The 15502-nt window shown below is 42.8% G+C and overlaps 1 protein-coding gene across 2 annotated transcripts in view; it reads left to right on the top strand.

Moving 5' to 3' along the window:
* The window catches only part of LOC308331108 (receptor-type tyrosine-protein phosphatase gamma-like), a 110146-nt gene that overhangs the window by 18332 nt on the left and 76312 nt on the right, over positions 1-15502 (top strand). For both annotated transcript variants that reach the window (XR_013965550.1, XM_080786264.1), the window contains exon 2: positions 2080-2184. Coding sequence is in view for 1 of the 2 variants with exons in the window: in XM_080786264.1 (XP_080642390.1) it covers positions 2080-2184 (105 nt within the window). In the remaining variant the exon portion in view is untranslated. The remainder of the gene's footprint in view (positions 1-2079; positions 2185-15502) is intronic.

Genomic DNA, 15502 nt, shown 5'->3' with positions numbered 1-15502 from the left:
ATGTACTGCATGTTACACAATGACTTTGATTAGGGATCATAATTGCTCTGGGTACTGTGCCTGCTCTGGGTATTGTCTGTTCAGTGTACGTAATTGTGTTCAGCGTTTGATTTCTTCGAGGTTTGTAATCTGCCTGTAAGCAGTGAATGATAACTGTGTACCCTTTGGGGCCGTCTTTTAGCGTCTATGTGAATGTTGTTTTTGTAAATGGAGTTGGCAAACAACAACATGTTTACAAACTTGGGCATACGCAAGCTGTTCTGGTTTCATTGAATCTTCGGACTCTGTGATCCCTGATCCTTAATATCCGATAATTGCGTAGAGGTGGCATAGAGAAGAGCTGCTGAGAGTCGAGGTAAAACGGAAGAAGCTGGGAATGAGTTTAGTTCATTGCATAACTCACGGTGGTGTCTTACAGAAAACCTACAATCAGAACGAAATTTGAGAACGGGTTTCTGAAGTGCCCACAGCTCTCCTATGAGACACAGACTGAGTAGAAAAAAATTGTGCCATTTTACCATGATTATTAGAGAGAACCTATTATATGAAGATAGGTTGAAAAGTGGTGAAGTGTTCCTTCAAGACACTGCCCGATGCTGCGATATGAATGAGCTTCTCCTCAAAGCATAAAAAGACATTTCACTCCTTCAGAAAGCAACCCTGGGTATTTGAACCCTGGTGATTTGATTATGTTAGTCTAGATCAATTTCAAAAGTAAACTTTGCTCAGAGTAGCTGCAGCTGCTGCTATAAAGCTAAGATGATGAATGGTGACTTATGAGAGAGAGAGAGAGAGAGTATTGTATGAGGAATAGTTACCTTCTGTTCTCCACAGACCCCAGGTGATGGGGAAGATCATCACATCCCATTAAGTCACTGTGTCAAACAGTGACACCTGTACTGAAAGTGGAGCGGTCTCATTTAGGGGACCATCCTACATCACTAGCTGCTGCTGTTTTGTTACTGGTTAGCCTGTGAGCTTAGCCAATCACGCAAGCAGCTGCCTGGCCAAGTAGAATCACATGTAAAAAGCTCATAACTGGAATGTTAAAATATACTATTAGCCTACTGAATTGATACACTGAAAAATGGTGTTGATTTTACTGATGGTGTATACAAATGTTGCATGTCCATTTGGTTATATTTTTACACCAACCTTCGGCCTGGTGGAGACAATTTATGAGTATGTTTTGCACTCCGTCCGCGTGTGTGTGTCCGTCAGTCTGTCTCTTTGTCTGTTACCAGCTAATCTCCGGCACCGTTAACCCGGTCGATGCCAAATTTTGCTCACACACTCCCTGGATGTCAACGATGAACCTCTGCCCAGAATGGCCTGTTATAGCGCCACCAGGGGGCCGACTTTTGAAAAACAAATAATTTGCCCGTTTGGAACAAAAAGCCTCAAATCATGAACGCAGCGTGCAATTTACGTGTAATCTTTCACAGACTTTCCTACTAGGCTGAGGAATATATCCCACTCTTTTCACATTGGACTGTTAAGCGCCACCTACAGGTGGATTTTTGCAAAACACATTTTTGAAACAAAATTCCTCAAATCATCCAATTGCCATCCAAGGCATAAGAAGAAATGGCACTCTTCACATTGGCCTATTATAGAGACCTGTGCCCCGAGGGGCACTTTATCTAGTTTTACTGTGTAGTACCCATCCCTTTTCCATATTTGTTAGATCCATTGAAGAACAGTTTGTTACCCCTCCAAAATGTTACATCAAACAGTACACTAAATATGTATCTGAATTTTTTTTAGGTTAGAAGCAACGTAGTAACATAAACATGCTTCTTCACACACTGCCCCCCTCTTTCTCCTTCGGACTTGCGTGAGATGCAGGCTACAAACATAGCCTTTTCTGGCAAATGCCTTTCCCATAGCCCAGGGGGATGGTACCTTCTGATTGGTTCAGAAATCTACAGGCTTCAGTTTCAGACTGAAACTTCGGGAAAAAAGCGTTGCTCCGAGCTTGTAGATCATCTGCCGTTTTGGGCAAATGTTCCCCCAGAATATAGGTACTCATAATTCTATTGTGTGTGGATCCTCTAACCATGATGTGTTTCCCCTCAGCTGTACTGGGTGACCAGCCTTACTCGATAGGAGTTGGAGATCATGAAACAACATTTGGGATGAGGGGGAAGAGGGCGGCAGGTGACTCCTACTGGGCGTATTCCGGTGAGTGTTCATTGTCTGCTCTGATTTATTCTTTCATCTCTTCTTTGTTTCCTGTTTATTCCATGTCCCTCTCTACTCAACATCTTGTATTATATCCTTCATCTCCCCTTAGCTCAACGTTTTCACTCTTAACAAAATAAAATATATCTAGTTGTTAGGTATGTCCATATTATGATCACAGCTATGCTCTAATTATTTATTTTGTATTATTTTTTTGCCCTCAAAATATTAAATCACATGTTTTTGCGATTTACAGTGTGACGTACTACACAGTCATGGCTATTCATAACCACGAACAGCAGTCCTTGTCTTCTCATTGTCTGTCAATGTAGAAATATGTTAATTACATCGACTTATAACAAGTTTCATGAAGTATTCTAATAGAATAGTATTCTATTCTATTCTATCCACATAATTCAATGTATACTCTTAGTTAAATTATACTATTTAACTTAATACTACTAATAAACTATTTATTGACCTTTCTGTTCTACATAATTCTGCGGCCCTTGTTGCTGTTGGTGATTTTCTCTTAAGCTGCATTGTTTCCAGGGTGGGATATTGAAAAAAATTAATGTAACCTTAACACGCTTAATATTTTATATGTGTACATTGCAGTCCTGACGTCCAGTCAGCTAGCATTGCACTGAGAAAAATAGAAGCATTGAGGGAACACAGAATTGTCCATTGCTTCAGAAAAGTAATTAGTGTCTAGAGCTGTGAATGGGGGACAGACAAGCGTGCCTTCGCAGCTAAATGGTTTTTAAGGGCATTCTACGTGAGCAGGGGTGTGAATGGAAACACAGCCAGCCAGGGTAAAGGCTGAAGCTGTGAAGGTATCAAGTCCAGGACTGACTCCATTTCTGTGTGCACCACAAGTGCACACACATTCACATGAGCAATACACCACCCTTCATTTCACCAGTCAAGAGTGCTCCCTCTCTACATCTTTTGAATAGAGTATCCAGCTGTCAGATGTCGACCGGTCTCCTGAAGAGAGCTGCTAACTCTCGGGAATGAGCCAACACGAGTGGCGGCATCCTATGAAAAAACAACACACTCACTGAAGCAAAAGTAATGACACACCACAGAGTAGCAAAACAGAGTGGCTCTCTGTTGTACAGCACATCATTGTATTCTCAACTAAATCAGGGTAATAACCACGTTTTGCACGTTTTAATTGAAGTTTAAATTAGTGTGTATGCAGATGTTATACAATTAGATATGGAAATGGAAAACATCCTTTAATCTTTTTTCACATTTATCTTGCAATGATTAAATAGATGTGAAGAATGTATTTTAATATGGTAAAGAAAATGGATAACTTTAGATGTCACAGCCAAATGCAATGAACAATAAGGCAGTCAATGTTATGAAAGCTCTCGTCATAGTATGAAAACTCCTGTGTATTTTGGTTTTGAACTGGAACCCAATTTACCCTAAAACCCACTAACCAACACACACAGTGTGTGTTGCACGCGCGCACGCTATTCATGATGATGAGGGATGAAGTACTGTACACACCATAAGACACCCACAGGAAAAAGGTCTATGCATCATTTATCCTCCTTTTACATCTGCAGGTTTCTCCCACATTCTTTCCATTATTTTCTCCATCGTATTGTCTTTTTTATTTTTATTTTTTATTTTGAGCCACTGTATGTAGAAGTTTGCTTTGGGTTGATTGCATTTACTGTATATGATGAATCACACATAACTAATAATATGTTGCTGTGTAGTCTTAATTATTCCACAACCTTTGGAATGCACCCGTCATTGTACCTGTTAGTGGTGTCCGTTGGTCAATCAGGGACCAAGTATAAAATGGTAAATGGTGCATTTATATAGCGCCTTTATCCAAGGCGCTTTACATAGATTGTGCATTACATTCACCCATTCACACACACATTCACACCGATGGCGGCGGAAACCATGCAAGGCACCAACCAGCACATCAGGAGCAATTAGGGGTTCAGTGTCTTGCTCAAGGACACTTCGACACTAACTCTGGGGGAGCCCGGGTTCGAACTGGCAACCTTGCGGTTTGGTATGTACCGGGCAATGGGGGACCACTGACCACTGCTGTATTTCAAACCTAGCAGCAGTCGTACTAGCAGTGGTGAGCGCACCTCATGGCGCTCTCTGCTTGCGCGGCCATACATGGCCTACTTGTGTGCAATGCTCAAGTTGGCAGCTCGACCAGTGAGCTGCCACTACCTACTGGCGAAAAGTGGAACTGCAGCACGTTCGTGGACGTGAACGTGCATGTGCCTGCATGTGTGTTCGTTTGGTTGTTCTTAACCCCTTGACGGTGTACTAGTAATTATAATAACTAAGAAATGCAAAAAAAAGAAAATGAAAAAACCCCACAATGGCTAAGAAAGTGAGTCGTGTGAGATTTCATGCAATAATGTTTCGATGGAGTGTACTACACTTGTGGAATGATCACAGGCATTGCTCTGCTTCTACATCAAATTGGGAAGTTAGGCATGACATTTTACACCTGACATTTTCCTAGAACCTTTAATTGGCTGTGAATAACCGTGTACTCCCTCTCACCAAGAGAGAAAAGAGTAGTGCAAACCCCACAGAAGGAGCTCTGCTTCCCGGGGTTAATGACTCGAAAAGAGGATTTCTCATGCTAGACATTCATCTAGGAAAAAGACTTTAGAGCTATAAGCTCCTGGGAGGGTGCAAAGAGGGAGAGGAACTACCTTAGAGGCTTGCTACAGGGGCTCCACGGGTAATCAAAAATACTCCATAGTTGTTGTTTCTAAGATGTTTTGAGAGCATAAAGGGCAAGGCTTATTCATAGTCTGGATTTTCGGTGGTGAGGTGTCCACCGAACTACAACATGACGTCACGAGCCGCGGGCAAACCACCGCCACCGCCTCAGCCCTTCTCTCTGTTTTTACTCACCACCGCTCAACGTTATTTCAGCTCCGGTGGTCACCTCACCACCGAAAATCCAGACTATGAATGAGCCTTAATAGAGAAGGCATTTTAAAGTGGCTTTTTTAGAGATGGCCAAGATATTCTATTTAGCACTAATGATTATAAAAAAATATATGGTCTTTAAACTCATACTACCGGTACCCTTCCAGGCATTGTGTAAGTAGTACTTCTATGCCTGAAAAGGACTCTTAATTACTTATTTTATCCTCAATTGAACGATTGTGTCGAAAAGGAGAGATTTTCAAGCTAAGAGCTTAAAAATCTGTTATTTTGGCAAGCAACATGCAATTATAAATGAGGCTTTAGGAATAACCCTATCGCTAGAATAACCCTACCTTATATTCTCTATGGTGTAGGTCAGGACATTTCTTCCTGTTGACTGTCTATGATTAAAGTTAAAGACATGATGAAAGCTTCTATTATGCGTTGACGGCACACTGAATTCTTACCATGGATAAAAGGTTTCTGCCTTAAAAGGCTTACAACTTCACAGATGACACTGGCCCCACAGCGTAGGTTTGTTTATCTATTCCTCTTTATCGTTTTCCTTCTCGCTCCTATTTTTCACTTTCCACCCTTCTATTTACGCCTGGTCCTCGTTTGCCCCCCCCCCACCCCCTCTTCTCGGAAGTAACAACGTGGACTGTTCAACCAAGGCAAAGCAATTGCTGACAATGCTGTGGCAGACTAGATCTCACTTAGATACTGTAGCCTTTATTGTCTAGGAACAACAAAACTTGAATGTACTTTCTTTTCCCCCCTGCTTATTTAATTTTATTGTTTATTTCCTGCTGGCTCAATTACAAAACAATAAATAATAAAAATACAAAACCAGATAATATAATCAGCTTCTACTGCCTGAAGAAATTGTGGTCCTTTGTTGAGCTCTTCCTCTTCCTTCTCAGTCCAACATTCTCCTCCACCCTGCAGTCTGGACATGATACATTTTCTTCTCCCTGCAGTGCAGAGTAGAGACATATTCACCTGTCCCAGACAACACCCATTCACTGATGATTGGGGCTTTAAGTTTAACACAACATCATCCATATCCCTCCTGTCGGCTGATCTATCAACCTGTAGTTCTACCTGTGATAATTTCCCAAGGAAATTAGAGGTGCAGGGAGGCTAATTATTAAAAATGAATTTCACCAGGGCATAGGCTGACACATGCTTTATCTTGGTTATTGCTGGCATTTGGGATCAGCCTTCATGGGCCATGATTGGTCCATTTGTCTCTGTTGGGGGCGGGTCACTGACAGATGTGCCAATATGGCTGCCTAACTTGTGTGCTTGGGGAGAGGCCTCTTAATTCTCGATGATGTATCACACTGCTGGCAGCTACCAGTTTGAGCTGAATTGAGCTTCCAAATCACCAAACTTCTCTCAATCTGCCGCCTCTCCCTAGAGGAGGTGAATATATTGAACATGTAAGAAATGTAGGTAGTTCTGAAAGCTCAGCTACTACTATTATGTCAGGATTTTTGTTGTGTCAGGATTGATTGCAGTGATGCTATGGGCACGTCAAACCAATATAATATGCGCAACACCAGTGACCACCAGTGCACATCGTCTCAGCTAAACACACGCCAACATACGTTTGGCTATTTTTTCTGCTACTACTCATCAGACAGGCATGTTTTTAGTTTAGACATACTTGATTTTATTTCTGCTAATGTGTCAAGTTGCACTGATTGTGTTTCCTGGGTGGCAGGACATTGGGCCTGGTTGGTGGCTCAGATCTACTTTAATGGATGTGGACATGGTCTGCCTGCTGGGATTGTAATATTGAGGAAGTGTAAGATTGCCAGCCCACAGGTTTCCTCTCTAATGTTGTTATGCTGATGAGCTGGAATGCTCTAGCTAGCAGCTCAGCAGATTTTTAAACTCATAATGATGATGACTTACTTTGTAATGAGTACATATACTCCCAGAGGTGATGGCTGAACTGTAGGGGGGCAGAAGAAATAGCATTTGTTACACTGTTGTGGGTATCAAGGCCTTTACACGTGCATGACGGCAAAACGTTTGAAGATGTGTGGAATGCTTCACGTTATCATCAACCGCTGTGAGCGTTTCATGATATATCATCATCACAATGACATGACCAGTTATGGTCCTAGTAACTTGAACTCTTAGTAAGATTGTTAAAGTCTGTATACAGTAGCAGCAACCACATTGTCACACTTAATAAATATATTATGCAAGGCATTATAGGATCAAAAGTAATAACTCTTTTGTCTGCACAAGGCGGTGCAGTTTTTATCTGCATTGTTGGAATTGTAAGGAAACGACCGCTGGCGGGGATTTAGTGCTGCATCCCCTTTTAGATCACTGAGATTCTGCTGCTCGTTAGATCCTCTCTCCTACACTGTTATCTCTAGCTAAGTGAATTACACCACTAATTATTGATTTCTGTCTGGATTCTAAATTATAAGGACTCTAGTTGCGTAAACCTGAGGCCATTGTTGCCCCTGCTTAGTTTGCATAACAACTGCACCATAGGAGAGTAATGGATGCTGCTGAGCAGTGGAAGCTGAGCTCAGATGGCAATAGCTCAGAGTGGTTCTAGCCTTTCCCTCTTCTTTAGTACTCTCTACTCTGTTACTACATTGGCCTAATGTTGCCTTTTGACTTTGTGTCTTGTGCAGAGCGAAACAAGAGAAAAAGACATGACTGATGACAGTAGCTGGCAGTGATGCAAATATACTGCAAACAATGTAGTTATAGGATATATCATCATCAAACAAGAATTTACTGTCTGAATACACACATCACAGGCCACCGTTCTCGCTGTTACCCCACTGTCACGCTTCCTCTGCTACAGCCGCAACACAACAAACAGTGGCCTATACAATTTTGTGCCTGGCCACATGGTGCTCACGAAGGACACACTGCTGATCACTTTCCCAGTAGCCTAAAGGTGTTTCAAGACCACACAATGGAATGAGCGGGTCCATTTGGTTTGATAATAAGAGAGGGAGGGGAAAGACAGCCACAGCTCTTCACTCTTGCATGGAAACGTGTGAGCTGGCGCATTTGGTTTAATACACTCCCAAAGTTTAATTACTGTGTACTTTTTATATCTGTTGTATCATTATATAACGATAATATAATCCACCACACGAGGGAGGGGGAACACAGCTGACAACTCTTGCATGGAAACGCTGACCTGCACAAACAAAGTCAAGTAACTGAAAACATATACGGTATATCTTCAGGTTTGCACGCACCTTCAGTCCCCAAGCCTCTAACCTGCCTTTAGCCATACTGATAACTTAATGTGGATTCACTTCACTCTCGCTACCTCCCCGATATAATACAGACAACTTTGCAATGTTCCAACGTCTCTAACCAACTCTGGGCCGTGTGCGTGCGTGCGTGTCTCAGTCACACAGAGAGTCTCTGTCAGAGACGTATTTTTGTGAGTCCCAGCAATACAAATGCAGACCCCCCCCCCAGGGGTGTCACAGGGTATCAGAAGGTAGGGGGAAGAGCATGGGGAGGGGAAGATGCACCCGCACCAAATTTGGCGTTTTATTTTAGTTTGTTCTATTTTTAGCCTATTCTTAGCCAAAATTCCCAGGTAGGCATGCTTTGCCTAGACAAAAATGGCACAGTCGCCGTTCAATCAATCTTAAATGGGCCAATAGGCTTTCATATAGGGGAAACAGAACTTTGTTGCTGACGTCCAAGTGAAAAAGAAAACACTCAGTCGGGTGGTCAAAAGTGTGGGGGGTGGGGGGGATGAAATCACCCATCTGTGAGAGTGGGGGTGTCGCGACGTACTCGCAGTGAATGGTGGTGACGCGCCTGACAGGGTTTTCCGTGATTTTGTGTTATTATACAAGTGTATTAAGTGTTATTATAATAAAAAATAGCAATTCTGTTATTTGTGTAATGTGATTGTGTATACATGTATGTACATTTATTATGACGAGGGCTGCGCTAGGCGATTCACTTGTGACAGGAGGAGGACTGGAGACGGGGGGCGCATCGCACTGGCATTTCAGACTCAGAAGCCTCGTACACACATGTCAAACCACGTGACTTCCATTGGAAAAGCATTGAGCCTGAGGCGGCCATGAAACACAGACAGAACAGATCATGTCCGTTCCGGCATGTGTGTACGAGGCCAGAGCAACATGCAGCCCGCACTGCAGTCCTGCACTGCGCGCAGGCACCAGGCAGTACAGTAGAGAGAACAGTGAACGGTGTGAGACTTCAACTTGCTTGCTACCGCTGGTTTCCCTCTGGTTTGCGCACCAAACTAGCTACTAACCAGTATCACCAGTTAACTTGCCAAGTTGCCATATGCTTAAATGTTTTATAAAATCAATCGGATTATTACACCATAGCTGAAGCATCAGGTTTTCGTTAACCCAGCAGCTATCTGCTTTGAATAAAACCTAATTATTAATCAACGTCACCAAACGATCCATGGTCATATAACTTAAACGCTACACGTAAAGCAACTTAACTTCAGAAGAAACGAAGGGAGGGAGCTGCAGCTGCTATTCGTGTTTACTCACCAGTCACCACCACCACTGTATGGAATCCATTAGAATGATTGGAAATGCAACATTAATAGCCTATTCTCATACAATACATCCTTTATTTCAATAAGTCTGTTGATCTCCGTTCTCACGTTCACACTGAAACACAGCGCCGCCGTGCCCCCATTTAGTGGCGTTTTTGTCTTTCTTTTTTTTGTCAGTCTTTTGTCAGGCTTAATATTATGGTAACTTTTAGGGTCTGGCTGAGCCTCGGCCCGACCCAGTTAAGGTAGGGTCGGGCCATCATTTTTGGGCCCGTTGAGAACTACATCCGGGATAGCGTCTGGTGCGTCGCTAAATGTGCTCCATTGCTGCAAATCGCTGGGCGCTCTGATTTAATGGTCCTAAATACCCCCGGCCCGGGCGTTCATGGTGTTAACAAATCATACAAATGTTTTCTGTTCCTTGTATTTTCTAACCAGAACATCTGGCTTCCAAACTTGGTTCACAGGTCCAGTCCTATACAAAACCTCCTCAACTGCCATTGTGGGCCAGTAGGCCTAATGTTGGTTGTATAGCAACTGTCTAAAATCTTTAATTCAAGCCCACCACACACCGTCTGCGACCGTGTGCGGCGCGGCGCGTTGCTGCGCGGCGCCGCGCGGCGCCGCCTGGAAAATAGAACTGTGTTCTATCGGCGCGCCGGGCGGAGCGGCTCCGCGCGGCGGGCGGAGCGGCTCCGCGCGGCGGACGGAGCCGGTGTGCGTTAGGTTCATTGAAAATAATAGAGGCGGCTGTGCGCGCCGCGCGACGCCACGCGGGGGACGCAGCCGGTGTGTGTCGGGCTTAAGTTAGCCGGACTTCGTACTAACTAACTTCGTACTAACCAAAACATACAGTGGAATTTGAGACAAAATTATAACTTCAAGCTTCAGGTTCGGTGAATGGTTTAGTTAGTAGGCCTATATACTGCACACAAGGAGATTTATTTTAAAGCAGAACTGTTTTTAACTCCTAGGTTATCAACTTCTTATTGTAAATATGATTGTTTAAAATTACATAATTGAATAATGAATGAACAAACTGTTGTTTGTGTCACATTATATTGAATCCTTGTTGATTTTCACTTCATATTCAAATATGCAAAAGTGCAAACAACATTGTAATTGCAAATAAATCACAAGTTGGTAGTTGGTACAATTTTAATTCAAGTGTGACATGAATATAACAGCTCTCAGACAGAACGCCCATCTCTTCTGAAATCAATTTGCCATTCCAATATGCTATCCCCACCAACCCCCCCCCCCCCCCCCCACACACACACACACACACACACACACACACACACACGCACCACCGCACCTTGCCTCTCCTTCGCTCCTCCTCCCATTCCCGATATATCTTTAATTTCACAGGCCCTTCTCATCTATCTTAATGCTGGCCTCATCTGGATTCTGAGCAGAGGTTTGCCTGTGGGGGAGAGAGTAAAGGGGGAGGCAGGCTGGATTAAGGCTGGATTTGAAATGGCTGCTCGCTGTACTAAGCTCAACACTCAGGCGAGGCGGGCATACGGTCATGCAGTTCTGTGATTTGTGGCCTAATTAGTCGTTTCCGGGTCCTTCGGCTAAATACCTGGACTATTTATCTATCGGATTGGGATATCTACTATTTCCTCTCAAAATGTCACTGAAACAGAAGCTTACCCATGCCACTCTCAAAGACTATGCGTCACCACGGTCATATACATCGTATCTGCAAACTCAATGTATTTTGTACATATGCTAATGTGACTCCTGTATCGGGTACATATCGTATCATGTTGAAAACTGTGTGTGTGTGTGTGTGTGTGTGTGTGTGTGTGTGTGTGTGTGTGTGCATTAAAGGCATACTCTCTCTCATCCTATCACATCCTGTGTGTTATGAACAATTTACGCATGCATCTACAGAAATGTATCTATTTTGAATAGTGAAAACTAAAGTTGCTACTACTGTATGCAAGTCAGACAGGAAAACAAGTAGTCCTCATGAAATGGCGGAATCTGGTCCTTTTTGAGCAAATCTTCTCTACATGATGCATCATTTGTAGAACAGCATCCCACTGCTATGGATGGGAATTTGTCGCCTGTCAAGCTACATGTGGCTGATGATCTGTGTAGTGGTCACCTCCTGCTATGGGGTCACCCTGACCTCTGACAATCCCTGTGTACATGCACTGTCACATGACAGGCGTGTGACATGCTGATGTGTGGTCCCAACACCTCTCTTTCCCCCTTGGGACATAGTCTGTCTTTTTATGCCTGCTGTGGGCTGCCACTCTTCAGGTTCCCTTGGCTCTCCGCTGACCCATGGTCCTGTCATTGTCCTCCCAGTTAGTCTTCCTATCCCAGGCACCGTCCCTCCCCCATCTGATGGGCAGCTCTGCTGAACCTTATAGTGCAGTGCCCCCTCTCAGCTTTTGCCCCTCAGCTATTTGAAAAGATGCAGCAGTGCAGTTTGGCAGATGGCACAAAGGGACAAGACTCAGGGACCAGGGGACTTGTTAACAAGCTGTGGGTGGTAACTCAAATATAATAATGTGGGGACTTGTTAACAAGTCGTGGGTCGTAACTGAAATATAATATGATGTAAGAGTGCACAGAAACAATTTCTCCCACAAAATTACTTGCACACTGTGTAGTCAGAATGTCAGAGTTTTAAACTTGGCATGTGTCTTTTCACAATAGCATGGTGAAAAGTAAAGTGTTCACTTATTTTTCTTATACCTGTAAACCTGATAACCTGAATGAATTTGGGATGAGTTGAGTTGAAGTATGCAATTGTTCTGTGATATTCAGGAAGGCCATATAGTTCAGTAATGGGTACTAGCCAGGGAGGAGGCAACCGTGTTAATATGGGCATCTCCATTTCCCAAGAGCGCACAGTCCTGAACCTGAGAGCAGCTAGTGACTGAGGTCTGATAATGACGTCCCCATTGATGCGTGTATCTGCTGGTCCATAACGGAGACTCAGAGAGTCTGCCACTCTGACTCTCACATCCCTTTTGCAATCTTCTCTTTTCCAAATGACGTCAGATTGAAACATTTCCCTTTCACTGCCCTGGTTTCAGATATATGTAAATGTTCTGCAGCTCCCATCTGTTCGCACTCGCAAGTGATCTTTTTAGCTTTTCATGTAATCCTCTTTGGAGAGTTTCATCATGTATGTTACAGCACTACCAGTGTGTGCACCCAATCGTGTCCCAATATCCCATACAACATGATTAACATGATTAACCCTGTAGATGTTGATGATGTTCCCTCCCGGCAGATATTACATACTTTAATTTTGGCATTTAGTCATGTTCTCCATTGCTTTATGTACTTTAACTGTAGCTTTATGCTTCTCGGTTTTGAATAAGTATGTAAGATTACTTGCAGTTTATACTTTTTTTTTCTTCTTATGCAGGTAAGGTATCACCTGTTGTTCGTGATAAGTGAGTACCCAGGATAGTGTAAATGCTGGTATTAGCTGCTATGTTTTCAAGACTTTGTTGATATGAAACAGTTGCCCTTGGACAGAGAGGAGTAATGTAGCATCACTAATCAGTGCTTCTCTACATGGGAGATCTCCGTTCTGCTTCACAGAGTCTTCACCTCTTTCTCTCCTGTTTAGAATGAATAAGAGGTTGCCGTTGATGTAAAATGGGAATTATGGTGGTAGTTTGTACTTATGCAACGTACAGTATGGGTCTGATGGATCATGTGCAGATTGTGGCATCAATGTATGGGTTTGGACTTTACCCAGGCCAGCAAATGCTAACAGGATTTTGCTGTCAAGTGATAAACCAGACTTGATGTTCTTGTGGTATTGTAATTGGCTTTTTCAGAGATAGGTCCGACATACTGTAGAATAGATTCGTAGACAAAATAATGTACTATAGGCCTACTGTATATTGTAATGTACTGTAAATTGGATTTATCAATGTTCTTATTTAGCCTAGGACAGTGTTAGTAACAGACAGTGTTAGTAAGTGTTTCAAAGACGTGTAGTTGTGTATGGGTCTGCACTAATATGCCTTAGTTATTCAACAAATGCAATACAGTTTTATTATTATTATTATTATGCCTTACCATCTGTGCATAATTATCTCCTTAGAACGTGGTAGTGTGACAGGCCAACAGAAGGTTTTTAACACTAAGCTAAATTAATTAAATCACACAACACCAAATGATCACACACAGCCCCATCTGCATTAAACATGTCAGTTAGGTCCATGCAGGTGCCCTACGCCTACTGAGTTGGCCTAGGGCTATACATTCCATCTGCCGGAAAGAATATTAACTGGATAATATTCCCTTTCTTTGTGTACATTACTGTAAGCCTGTGTTGCAACTTGTCAGTGCAGTGAAGGCTACTGTAGATGTACATACAGTTCATTACCTTACACAATTCATTATCATACCAAGAAAGTTGAACTTTTATAATTTAAATAATGGTACTGCATATAGTTTAGCTTGTCTGTAAGAACTAATTGTTGTTGAAACAAAGTAGGGCTGTGTAATACTGGAAAATGAAAATAGGAGTGGCTGACTTAAAGAACTATTACTTTTAAAAGTCCATTTGTGACACTTGGGCAGCTCAGAAGGTGGATCGGCCGTCCCGGAATGTTCCCGGTTTGATTCCCTGCTGGCTTAGCGTTGAACTCCAAACTGCTACTGAAGAGGTTGGTTCACTTTGTTGCCTCCACCATCAGTGTGAGAATGTAATGCACATTGTAAGGGTCTTTGAATGAAGCCAAACCATTGTGGAATCAATCACCACTTTACTGTGAACAATCGTAATTAGTGCAGAACAAATGCACACCAGAAACAAGAAGTCGGACTAATTGGTTTTGAAGAAGAAAAAAAATGTGTACTCTAATAAATAACAGTCATGCAAACCATGGTAGTTTTTATTTATTTTGAATAAAGCAGTAATAGAGTTTTAGCTAGCGGAGAAGCTTGCAGTGATGCGGGTAGTTAGTATGTGAGAGAATGCAGGGATGTTGGTCTCTACAGGGCACTGTGCTGTCACCCTCCCTGTTCACTAGTGTCCACACCTCTGTTAAGACCTGTCACATCCAGAAGTTCTCGGATGACGGTCTTGGTCAGCTGAATCACGGAGTAGTAGCAGCAGCACTAAACTCTCAATAATTTAGTAGTAGAACTGAACTCTCAATAATAGGTCTCCAAATCTCGAATGAATCTCTTGGGTACCGTCTAACATATCAAAAGGCATGCAATTCCTTCCAATTTCACTATATGAAAACTGCCTACCCCCACCACCATCCCTGGATAAACAGCCAAAGTCCCTCATAGTTATTGGAACATAAATAACATAACATGTTGTATTCGTTTATAAATGCCTCGGTCTTGATTAACATTTGGAACCCCAGTACTCACACTTTGGAAAGGAGTCCCTGCAGGCTATGGGAATGAGACAGTTGTGTGACGTGCTTACTGCCCTCCTGAGGGCCTTCGGTAAGAAGCCTCGTTTGATTGGTTTGGCCCCCAACCAATCAAATGATTATAGTTTATGATTCGGTTCAGTTGATATGACATATGCCTACTGTTTGATGGACACACCAGTGGTGGTTTCAATGTTTAGTGACACAATGGTTATTCTGTTGCCACACTACTACTGCTTGGTTAGGTTCAGGTCATTAAAAGAAAAGAAAAAAGTTCAGGTTATTTAGTTAAAGTTAGACACTGGAATGATTAAGAACATTCATGTTTTTGGTGGGGTTGGGAAAGGCTGACAGAAAGCACTTCGGGCACGACCAATCCAATGACTATTTTTGACTGAAAGCCCTCCAGGCAAACTTCTCCCATATGCCAGAGTGACAGACAAAC

The sequence above is a fragment of the Protomyctophum bolini genome (assembly GCF_963924005.1).
Source record: "Protomyctophum bolini genome assembly, chromosome: 2".
Taxonomy (NCBI): Eukaryota; Metazoa; Chordata; class Actinopteri; order Myctophiformes; family Myctophidae; genus Protomyctophum; species Protomyctophum bolini.
This window is presented reverse-complemented; position numbering and strand designations above follow the sequence as displayed.